Below are 12,700 nucleotides of genomic sequence, written 5' to 3' on the forward strand. Positions count from 1 at the left end.
TAAAAACTAAATAATTTTTAAGAGGGTGTGTAGGAGTGGGAATTTTGTGGCTTCCTAGGTAGATTTCTGGCTTCATAACACCAAACATCTTTTGGAATCTTCATGACTTATAGGTCACCATATGGCATTCTATTTGGGGGGAAAAAAAGTTTTCACTATACCAAGTCCCACTTGTAGGGTTTTTCTGGTTTCCTTCCTTCCTTCCTTCCTTCCTTTCCTTTTTTTTTTTTTTTTCCTCCAGAGGTATGTATGCATGAGCAGGAGTTTTGGGAGTTCTTTACGCACCTTCAGTGCAAACTCTTCCACCTGGTTCAGATTCATCCCACTTCAGAGCTGCTAGAAGGTTCTCTGTGTTTTTCTTGCATGAAGTGGAGAATAAGTAGCATCTTCCTATCTAAATGAGCTCATTATTTTTCATCTGTGCAATTTCTAACAGTGATTGTCTAAAAAAATACATAGGAATGATCAGTTTAGTAAAATCTCTCATGAAGAATAATAATGGTCATTTATCTAATGGAGTTTTAATAGGAGAAGTAGTACATTGGTACTAATAAAGATTGTTAAAAAGTGTCATAATAAGACAACAATGGCCATGTGTTGTATTATACTCTGAGCTCTGAACAATCAGCAGTGGTCTGGATATTTAACCAATAGGGTATTACTATCTTCCTGTATGTATGCTGTATAATATGCTAATTATAAGATATAAAAATCTATCTTAATGGAATGAAGAAAGAAATTTTCCATTTTGTCCCTAGTAAAGGGAATGGCATAGGTGAGGAGGGGTGGAAGTGGGGAATGTAGAGATGAAGGTCATTAACAGAAATGTAACCCCTAATTCACATCACTCTGTGGTCTTGGTACCTGATACATGGGTTATATGCTGTATAGTAAATAAATTCTGAATTATAAAAGATGATACATATTCAGAAATTTGGCAACCTCATTTCCTTTATCAGTGTATTTGAAATTACATCATGTTTAGATGTCCCCTAACACTCAGATTGGACTTAAGTCTCTTAATAAGGAAACATTAGGCCAGAGTTGATCTTCACTTTTAGTGCAGGAAATGCATACTAGTTATTCTATAAGTGTATCAAAAAGTTAATTCGAGAATATAGAACCTTTAAGCAACTCTAGCTTATGCCTGTGTTGGCAACATGTGATCTCAATGAAAAGTGTAAAACAGCAGACTGCCAGATGTTTTGACTACATGATACATCACATCTTAATGTTTCTTAGGTTGCCGTAGTAATACTAGAGATTCAAAGATTTTAAAATTAACAAGTTCTGTTCGAACCTTTTCTTAGTCTTTACTTTAAAAATGTCTTATACTCAAAACGTTCATATGTTAGAATTTTTCTTTAAAACACATGTGTTTTTAGGAAGAATGTTTATAAACCATAAACAAAATCTAGGAAGAACTTATCATATTCCTTACAGTACGTATATTATATAAACTACTGGCCAGTATGACTATGACTGGGGAATGATACTTTCAGGTTAATCAAACACTCTGCAATATTATTCCATATGTATTATAAGTTTTAAGTGTTGGGAGCTAAGTATTACTCTCATATCAAGCATGATTTCCTTGTAAATATATTAGAGGGCACTTCAAAATCTTCTGGAACTTATGTCTTAATTTTGAGCACTAGACCCACTGTACATGAATTTCCTTCAGAAGAGTTCTAGTTAGTACCATTTCATTTAGACAATAAATTCATTCAGTAAATGAGTATTAATGCTGATTATCATTCATAGGAAGACTTTGAGAAGACGAGGCAGGTGCCATTTGAGATGGGGAGGAGGGGAGAGGGGAAGGCAGTAGCTACACCTGACCAAAACCATCAACCCCAGCCTCTCAGGACAGCATTACCACATTCTCCTTAAAACATCTTCTCTACCAAACTAATCTTCAAAGAGTCTCCTCTGAAAATGCAAATACCACTGCAGGGCATGTGTATGTAGTGTATGTAGTGTACTGGTATTAATTATATCTTTGTTAGCAAAAGGTTGAAAAAAGGAAATGACAGAAGATAGAAAATGGTGGCATCAAGGAGGAGAAAATGGATCTTTTAGAGAAGTAGAAATACCCATGACAAATATTACTTATTTTACAGTTTGGCTTTAGGGTTTCAATTATGACAAACTATTGTTATAGATGTGGAAACATTTTATAATCTCTTGGATTGGTTTCTTCTATTTGTTGTTTCCAGTGAAACTAAATGAATCCTTAGTGGCCAGATCTAATGTATTAACATAATTCATGTTACTTGAGCTGTTCCCTTTCATGAAGATTTTTTAAAAAAGCTAAGTAAAGTCATAAATAAAGACAAACACAAAATGTCTTTGGGGGAAGACAAATAAAATGGCTACTTTTAGAACTATTAATAATCTTACAATTTTTGTCACTTAAATTTTCTTTAGTTAATGTCTTATGAGGCCAGAGGGTGTGCAATGTTTCCTTAGCCAGCTTAAATAAATCAGAAAAGTCTGGTTTTGAATGCCCATAATGAAGATCAGTTACAACTATGAACAGATTTTTTTGTTTGATTGTCTTCTGAAATAACTTTCTTTTGTAACAAAAAACATTAGTGAGGATGTTTCATTAAAAATAAAAAACAAATCTTAGTTCAAAACTTAAATTACATTGCTCTATATTTATACCATCCCAGAAAAAAAATTCGGCTAAGGAAATATTCAGACACATAATTATTTTGCTCTAATTGGCATTGTTAATTCACATGCACATGTACAAACAAGCATTGCAGTACAGAGTATACAGAGGTATTAAAGAGATTAAGACTGCAGGTTATCTGAAAGGAATAAAGAGTTTGGCCTGAACTGAATCTAAGATATATTTAATTGCCATTGGCCCCCTTGGTCAAAAGGAAAAAAAGAAAGGTAAATCACACCCAAAACAGTCACTAAAGAAACAACTTTTGCTTCAGTTGCTTGGGTGATAAATTCCCCTTGGAAATAAGTGGCAAGGCAGTTGAAAAACAGCACAACTCTAGGGCCCTGCTCCTAAGAAATATACCTGTGGCATTTACTCCGAAACCAAGAAATATATGTTCTATCTATCTGTGATAGATGTCAACTTTTCAAACGAACTAGCAGAGTGTGTTTTTGAAAGTCTCTGGCTTCTACAATGAATTCAGGTTCTATGGTAAACGGGATGAATTAGCTAGATATAAAAGACTTAATAGGCTTTATTTATAAAATCATTTAGTTGTAAAAATAAAGGCACTACAGGAGTTTTAAATTAGACTATTTTTAAAGGCTTCTTGTGAACATCTCCCCCACTCCAGACTGCCTATTTACAAAACATTTTATTTTAGAATCTCTTGGATACAGAAAAGAGAATTAGAAGGATAGCAAATGACTGCAAATATTTTGTTTCATTCTCATTTTAAGGTATCAGCCAAGTAACACCAGTGTATCAAATGAACTCCAAAGTTGGCAGAAGTGTTAGTAAATCTGCTCATTCCTAGTCCATTTTACCAAATATGTATTCAGATTTTTAATAAATATTTTGGAATATTTGGGCTATATATCTTCTCCTTCATGATTACAGTCAGGTATGCATAGGAGATGATGTTATCTCTGTTAAGGAAGGATTCTTTATTTAACCTGAACATATCAACACAAGGAGATTTTGTCTGTAGGCTAAATTTTATTCTTTGGGAAAGAGACTGGGCTTTTCAGATATAAGCAAATAACTACATTATAAAATCAGGTTGTAATAGGCATTATTTCCGGGGGAGGGGAAGTCCCTCTGAGATGATCATATCATTTAATAGCTACTAAACTATTAAAGCCTGAGAAGTTGTATGTTTAATGTTAATGGTCATTAGTGAATAAGAAAAAAAAAAGGTATTGTGTTCTGAAATTTTGGCAAGCGTATTGATTACAGTCTTTATTTAGTAACGTTTTCAAGTTACTCCTGGCAGCAAAGATCTGTAAGTTTTACTGCAAGCCATCATATTTGGCTGTTACAACAGAGCACAAGCAAAAAACATTAAGTTGGGATCATATGCAGAATCTTACATATTGTTTATTCTTTCAAAATAAAATGGAACCCTCGGACTTTGTTCTAGACGATCGATTCAGGTTTCAATAATATCCTCCCTTGAAATATTCAGAAAATTGGGTTAAAATGTTTTTGGGGTGCCTGAATTTACCACATTGTTGTTTTAATTCTTCATTCACAAAAACATACTTAAACAACAACAAAAAACAATGTGGAAAGTTTTTGTAAATTGCCCAAGCAATCAATTACGAATTTTATGTGAATGAACAATTTTCTGAAGATTGACTTTATTCAGTAAAACCTTCCTATTTTACTCCTGTGAAGAAACTGTTTAGGGATAATAAATAGATAATATATAAAATTATAAGTATCATTCTTAGGTGCAGATGGAAACATTAAACTCTAGTAATAATTCTTTATTTTTTCATCATTATTGGAATGTTTCTTCGTGGCTAAACTTTCTTATTAACATAGCTTTAATAAAAAACATGCAGATCACATCTATTATATATATTTAGAAATATACTTCAGTGACTAATTATTATCCATCAACTGTGATAGAACTCCAGTAAAAATTTTCAAAACAGGATGATGTCAGTAATATGGGAAATGTTTTTGGAATTCTGATAGTGCTGATTCAGAAATCTTACAAAACTTATGAAATTGATTAATACCCTTTTATATAAAAGTAAATTACAGTCTAAAAGAATTTCCTCACAGACTTAGAAACTAAATATTTGATAATGTTAAGTCATGAATGCAATAACATATTTATCTATTTTCAATTGATCAAATAACACAAAAGCAACATCATCAATATTCACACATGTTACAGACTAGTGTGAAGACACCACATATGATGACTGTATTTGACCATCTTTGGAATGGAAAGGAAGCCCAAACATTAAACCTGATGACTACAGCATTTAGGAACAGCAAAAAGCAAAGCAAAACAAACAAACAAAACAAAACAAAAAAACCACCCCACCAAAACTCAGTTCATACTTTAGGAAGCTGAGTTTGTACTTTGCTTTTTCCCCCAAGAGTACACCTGCCTTTATAAGGAAGAACCAACCATGTGAATGAGAACTGGAGTCAAGGTTAAAATAATTTTTCCCAAGAGAGTGGAATGCATCTAAGAGAAGCAGAGGCTTAGCTCAGAGGAGCATTAATAACAAGAGGCAGCACCTCCCCTGAAAAACATTAGAGCCTCTTGGACATACGTTTGAAATTCATCCCCCCAAGTCATCCTATGACTGTAGGGATAGGTGATAATGTCCCACTATTTGAAGGGGGGAAATATAGCACCGACCATTTAAAAAAATCAACACTTTAAAAAATAATACAAAAGTGGCAAAGTGTTCTAACTGTCAAGAAACCTTTGCAGATGATAAAAGAAAAGCTTTGTCTTTCCAATTATTGTTTGCCCTTCAGCTGACATACATGCCGAGTTGCATCAATAGGATTACAACGGAAACACAGTCATCTCCAGGTTTCCTCTGTTTGGATTCCTTGATCTTGTTTAAAGAAACAGGCTCAGGGAATGCACAGAAAACAAACTTCCCCAATCGAAGTTCTGAGGTCTCCCCCCACCCTCAGAAACCTGTCTAGTTTTACCCATAGCACCGGACGGAAATGTCATGGTCATGTTGCACCACTTCACTTGTTGAATTGTATGAAGACAGCTCTTGACCACAACAACTTAGTGAACAACCTTGCTCTTAAATTAGCCCCCAAGATTTCTTTCCAGTTCGATGGTAATGTCTTACCTGCATGTGTCCCTGGTACATTCTGCTTGGGCTTCTTCAGGGCTCCCTGAGGCCGCCGGATGCTTTCCCCCGTGTTTACTTGCACACCAACAGAGGGGAGAAGGCGGCGTGCACACTGTGTTTTAGACCGTGCCTCTGAGCCCGGAGGAAGGCTCCAGGTAGCCTGGCCACGGTGGCCTCCTGGCTGTTCTGCGGGCTGCTGGGAACTGTTCTCCGCTCCGGGTGCTGAAAGCGGACACAGGAGAGCGCGCGGAGGAGACGAGGAGCCCAGGCTGCCACGCTCACCCTCAGGCGCAGGTCCTGCTTCACCCGGCGACTCTAAAACTCACTCCTTCTCCACCCAACTCTTTCTCGCTTCCTGCCGGGCCGCCTCATGTCTCTCTCACTATCTCTGTCGCGAACCCCCTCCTCCTCCCAACCCTGACGTGAGCGCCCACACCAGCCGCCGCCGCAGCTGCCGAGCGGGGCGCGCGCCGCCCTCCCGGCCGCGTCCCTGCCGAGAGGCCGCGGGGCCGGGCACGCGCGCGCGTCCTCGGCGGGCCCCGGGAGCAGCCCGAAGGCGGGGCGCGCACGCGGCGGCAAAGTGCCCCCCGCGAGTGGTGGTCGCGCAAGGCGTTCAGGTGCGGCCGCTGCAACCACGGAGATTCTAGCAGAGTGGATGGTCAGAAAAGTGGGAGGAACATGCATTGTCTCTCCAGGGGCCATCAATAACGACCGAGCCTGTCATCCTACAGATATAATAGGCCGAGCGTGGGGGTTTTTGAAGAGTTTACTTCTGTTCTGATTTAGCTCTCACAAGTTGCCTCCATGTCACTCCGTGAATAAAAACTCCCCACTCACCCCACCCTCAATTCATTGTTGAGCACTCTATTTAAAATTCCAAACCCCAGTCCCTAAGGGCCTTCCATGATTTTTCTCCCTAGCAGTTAACATCATCTAACATCCCATATATTTTACATATTTTATTTATTGTCTGTCTGTGGAGATGCAATGTTATTTCCATGAAGTCAGTGATATTTAGGGAGGGGACTGTATCTGTTTGTACACAGATGTATCAATACAATATAGTACCACCTGCCACGTGGTTGGTAGTCTAAAAATATCTGTTGAATGAATGGGTCTTTACTATATAATCTATAGGTAGAGTGCATTTACATATGTCTCAAGTTAAAAAGACTGGATAGTTTGATAGTCTTTACATTATAAATGTATATACATACACACCATACGCTGGCATATATGTGTATACCGTGAATACCTAGTTTTGTTGGTAATAATATCTCCAATTACACAACAATATGCCCTCCAAGTTGTATACAGCATGATATAATCCCCCCAATAGTGCAAACAGCATGATATACCTTTCATAAAGTTAAAAAATTTACCACCTCTCTGATATGATATAAATATATATCATATATAACTATATGAAAAGGAAACCAGTAGAACAATCAATATAGTATTCAGAATGTTGGTAATTCCTGGTGAAGAGAGGCAGGGGGAGGGGATGGTGGCATTTTATATGAAGGCTAATTATCTATATCTTAGCTATTAGCTTGGCTTGTGATTTGAGAATATGTATTACCCTGTAAAAATTGCTATAAAACACAATTATGTATGAACTAGTGAGGAAAGGGTGAAATGAATCAAAGAAATGATTAATTCAATACATCTGTGGTCCTAAAACAAGCGACTGAACAGCCAACCAACCAATCAACCACAAAATGAGTAAGACTTGTAAAGGCAAGAGATACGGAATCCTATTAGATTCCACCAATAGTTAACCTTGGAAAATTTCCTTTGTCTTCTTTAGACTTCAGCTTTTCCATGTCCAAACCCTGCATGACAAGCTCATTGTTTTATTCAGAAAATTGAGATACGTTCATAGAAACTGTAAACTAAAGTATCATCCATTTTTCTTTTATTGTCCTTTGTAAGATAAAACACTGGAATAGGAGTCAGCAGGCTGAAGTGCTAATTCTGGCTCACTACCTCACTGCTCTTTTGATCAAGTATACTCTCTATTTTCTCATTTTTAAACAATTTTATTTATTTGACAAAGAGAGAGATCACAAGTAGGCAGAGAGGCAGGCAGAGAGAGAGGGGGAAGCAGGCTCCCCACTGAGCAGAGAGCCCAGGACCCTGAGACCATGACCTGAGCTGAAAGTAGAGGCTTAATCCACTGAGTCACCAAGGCACCCTATTTCCTCTTTTTTGAAGTAAGGCAGATATCTATTCAGGCTACAGCCCAGGGCTGCTAAGGACTGAATACATGCAAAGGGAGATGTAAATTATAAACCACCATATATGAGTATGTAAATCGACTTTTTTCCAGTCCAAAAAAGATAAGTGATCATTTCCTGAGATGTCAAGCTCTACAGATTTAAAAGAGGGGAAATATTTATGTAAAATGCTAGCATATTGGTATGAAAATTTGGGGGAAATTCTAGTTTGATTTGAAAGTGCTAGAGTTCTATAAAGTAACAGTGGGGCCAAACGTTTTCAATCCATTATAAGCTTACCATTATCTAATGGCAGATTCAAGGAGCTATCAACCATAAAAGCATTTGGACCATCACAACAACTACCTAGTGTTGAAGGTAAAACTCAATATATCATTTTTTAAGAACTGGAGTAATTCATTTAGTTGCTCCCTACATTCAGAAAATCCCAGGAATGTAAGTGCATCAGTGAAGATACACCTGTCTTCATCCATATTTAGTAAGAACTGAGTATGTGGAAGTGCTATGCAAAGTGCTGAAATACATTGATAAATAAAACAAACATGGTCTCTATCTTCACTGACCCCATAGTTAGCTTCTGGACAGGAGTACATTTTACCATCCCAGAAAGATAAATTTATTTAGACTTTTCATAAACAAGCCTCTGTAGAGATTCCACAACTTCCCATTTCCTCTATCTAAAAGTTTACATCTAACCTCTTCTAGTCAAACATTTCCCTTCAGTTTTGAACTTTAATCCTTTCTACAGCATACATACTTCCTTCAAAGCCTATAAATAAAAGCTTTGTGAGCAAAAACACTTGGCTGACTATTAAGTCAAATGTCAGTATCTTGGGATAGTTTTGATTCACAGAACCATCTAGCAGTTTATACATCTCATTTGGCTAGACCAAAAATTGCCATCCAAATCTAGCATTGTAGCTCAAGTAATATGGTGTTTGGGTGCAAAAAGAGACTTTTCATGTGCAAATAGATATACCAATAGAAAATCCATAAGATAGAGCAGGTGTGAATTGTATTCTGGTGAACCCTAAGGATTTTATGATACACATAACAACAGCTGAATCATAATATAATTATATTTGTGGAAATCTTTTTTGAAAATTGCAAATAGGTTGTTTTTAAATGATCTTGAAAGGAGAAAATGTGCATAACTTTATCCTCTGACTTCAGTAATGGTGAAAAAGCATCTCTTTGTGTAATTTCTGTTCTCCCCAGGGAATCATTGAGGTAAACTGGCATAAAGTAAACAAATCAGAGATGCAGCAGTTTGGAAAAGGTGTGGTTCTTTTGGAACAAAGGCAAGTGGCAACAGCTAGCTATGTGTCTGTTTCTCTGATACCAGAATAAGAATGGAAATTACTGCCAAACATCAAAAACGCTTTGACTTTTCACAGTATTTTGTGATTTTCATATTATTAATTGGACTCATGGAAAAATAACTTTGAAGATGAATTGGTAATACATGTCAAATTCAAACAATTACATCTATAGTAGGAAGCAAAAGAAGACTACACTGTATACTTCTGTATACACTGTGCAAGGAATGGTTACTTGTGAATCTTTTCTAACCAGACCTGCACAAGGGTATACAATTCACTGGCAGTAACACCATCATCAGCAACAGTCTGACATAAGTGGCTGGGCTATGACTGCCCAGTTAAACTCAAAATAATTCATATTATTAAGGCATGCATTGGATCTGGGGAAAAGAAAGATAATCCATATCTCAGTCCTTTCACACTGTTGTTTTACAACCTAAAATGGGGCATGATTTAATACCAGGTCCCAGCTCCAGAAAATACTTCTCATTTTAAATTCAAAGACCCTTGTTACTCAAAGTGGTTTACTGACCAGCAGCATCAGTAGAAATGCTGACCCTCAGGCCCCATCCCTGACCTATTGAATCAGAATCCACATTTTAACAAGATCCCCAAGTGCTTTGTATTCACCATCAATTTGAACAACAACTGTGGTCTTGGTGGTTTATTTACTCATGTAAATATGTGGCAAAGCTAGCTCTTGCCTTTTGCAATGATAGCACATGAGTAACATTTATAATAACAGAAAAGCACAATGCATATTCTCTTCCATTTATAAGATATCACTATATTTTGAGTGGCCAGAGGACTTGACATAAAATCAGAGCACACTCAGCTTTCTTACAGCAAGAAATGTGCTAATATTGCTTTTAGTTTTAATCATTATAATTAAATTAAAGAGTTGAGTGGTAGCAAAATATACTTTGTATTGATCAAGTTAAATTTTTATTAATAAATGAATCCTTCTGCATTTTTAATGGCTATTGAAAATTCAGGATTTATTAAATCTTTTAAAAAGCTGAGTAATAATGATGATGTCAGTATACTTGTGGATTTAAAAAAATCATTAATAATAGCCTTTTGGTAGTGATTCAACCATTCTTTTATAATCTATACAATTCAAACCCTGCTGCTCAAAGATGGTGTAGGAGAGAACAAAAGTAAAAAAAACTATAGACCTAAATTAAAATGATTAATTGGTTTTTATTGTTCAATCAGAGGGAGGAACATTTTGTTAAAGTTTGCCCACTTGCCCTTTTTATGTCTTTGACACATTGAATGGGATTAACTGGTGTTCGGAGGATTAGATCTGGAAAGAATTCTGGAAACCCACACAGCAGACCCCAGGCTATCAAGGGGAATTATGATTGAAGAGAAGTGCATGGACTCTGGTGACTAGGAGATGGCAGCAATGTTCTTTCAAATGAATAAACAAGCTGGAGGCTTCAGAGCTGGGCCTCCTATTAAACCAATTTAAGAAATTACACTAAAATAATTTACATTTTTTTCCCTTTATGACAATGTTCTTTCAGCAATCCAGTATTGCTTTTAATATTAAGGGCCCCTTCTACACTTTCTTAGTCCTGGTGAAAAAATATTTGCAAACAAAAATATCTCTTGCTTTTGACTCTTCTTTACTACTCTTCCCATCAACATTCTAGTAGACACTTTAAATCCATTACCAATCTCAAAGCTAGTTTTACCACCTCCACCTGTCTCCATGCCAAGCAATCATATTCATTGCAGCCAGATCAATTTCATAAAGATGAGCATTGATCATATTACTGCCCAGTTCAAAAACCTTAGTGGTTTCTTATTGCCTACTAATATCCAAAATTTTTAGCTTTTTATTCATAGTTATTGAATACAGTTCGCCACTCAGAGCCGTATCTTCTTCTAGTGGCAGGAAGAATTGTCTCTTCTTTGAGGAAGTGTCTCTTCCCCACTTTTTCCCATTTGTGTGGTGGGAGACATTTTACTACCAGGCTTTGGGGGTGGAACATATGACCTAGGCTAAGCCAGCAATGCATTTAATCCCCATTGGTCACAGTTGGGGATGGTCATATGAGCCAAGTCAGCCAACCAGGGCAAATGGATTCAGTTCCAGGACTGTTCTGGAGCAGACTCATTCTTCTTCTGGACTGGGTGCACTACTGATAGAAACTTGAAGCTGTCAGCATCTAGCACTCTAAAACTGGAAAGAAAATCACCATGGGGGAGAAATTGTCTAGTCAGGCTCCTGGGGACAAAATTTGAGCCATTAAACAAACCATACTTAAAAGCTAGCCTACTTCTGAATTTTAGTTATTTCAGTTAATGCATTCTCTTTTTTGGTTGAGTTGAATTTTTCTGGCACTTATAACCACAAGAATACTTATTAACACAATCATCTTCCACAAACTGGCCCCTGTCTTTTTTTCAATTCTGTATATGACCTAACTTTTGTAATAACTGTACTATTATATTAATCTTCAAACAATCCAAGCTATACTCATACTCTTTCTTTGTCTTAGAATATACTCTCTGTCTCCCTACTCCTTTGGAATGAAAACTCATTCATTTTTCAAGTTAGGTCTCAAATTTCATTACCTTTATAAAACCTTAGTTGATCCTCCACTTGAATACATCTGCATGGTGGGAACTCCTTATAACACAAAATTCTTTTATTTAAAAAATATTTTATTTATTTATTTGAGAGAGAGAGAGAGCATGAGCAGAGGTGAGGGGCAGAGGCAGACTCCCCACTGAATAGGAAGCTCAATGTAGGGTTCCATCCCAGGACTCCGAGATAATGACCTGAGTTGAAGAGAGCCACCCAGGTGCCCCACAAAATTCATTTAATTCACAAAATTTTTCTCTTGTTTAATTATATCTGCACTTCTTTACTCCTTATTAGATGTAGGCAGATAGAGACAAGAACGTTATTTTACTCTTTGTTTTGCCTAAAATAACTTACAACATTTTACATGTAAAAAAGTCCCAATATTAATCAAATAACATAAATTATTTTGGAAGTATTTGGAACAGTATAAAATTTTTGAAAATAATTTTAAAACTACTTATTCTGAAGACACACTTCAGATATATATTTTCTAAATAGAATATTAAAGTAATTGTTGATTTTATGTAGAATCACACAATACTAAGGCTGAAAAAAATTTATAGCTTTTGTGGCCTGACTTCCTCCTTTTTCAAATAAAGATTGTGAGGAGCAATGAAGTCAAGTGCCTATTCCTGATGTGCTTCTACTGATGTGAAACAATTCTATCTTTTTTTTAATAAGGTTTTTTTTTTTTAAAGATTTTATTTATTTATTTGACAGAGAGAGAT

The 12,700-nt window shown here is 36.5% G+C and overlaps 1 protein-coding gene across 2 annotated transcripts in view; it reads right to left on the bottom strand.

Moving 5' to 3' along the window:
- PEX5L (peroxisomal biogenesis factor 5 like) overlaps positions 1-6,285 on the bottom strand; it is a 225,798-nt gene extending 219,513 nt beyond the window's left edge. For both annotated transcript variants that reach the window (XM_047731164.1, XM_047731155.1), the window contains exon 1: positions 5,806-6,285. In XM_047731164.1, the coding sequence (XP_047587120.1) occupies positions 5,806-5,826 (21 nt within the window). In that variant the 5' untranslated portion in view covers positions 5,827-6,285. The remainder of the gene's footprint in view (positions 1-5,805) is intronic.
- Between the last annotated feature and the right edge of the window lie 6,415 nt (positions 6,286-12,700).

The sequence above is a fragment of the Lutra lutra genome, chromosome 1, assembly GCF_902655055.1.
Source record: "Lutra lutra chromosome 1, mLutLut1.2, whole genome shotgun sequence".
In the NCBI taxonomy this organism is placed as follows: domain Eukaryota; kingdom Metazoa; phylum Chordata; class Mammalia; order Carnivora; family Mustelidae; genus Lutra; species Lutra lutra.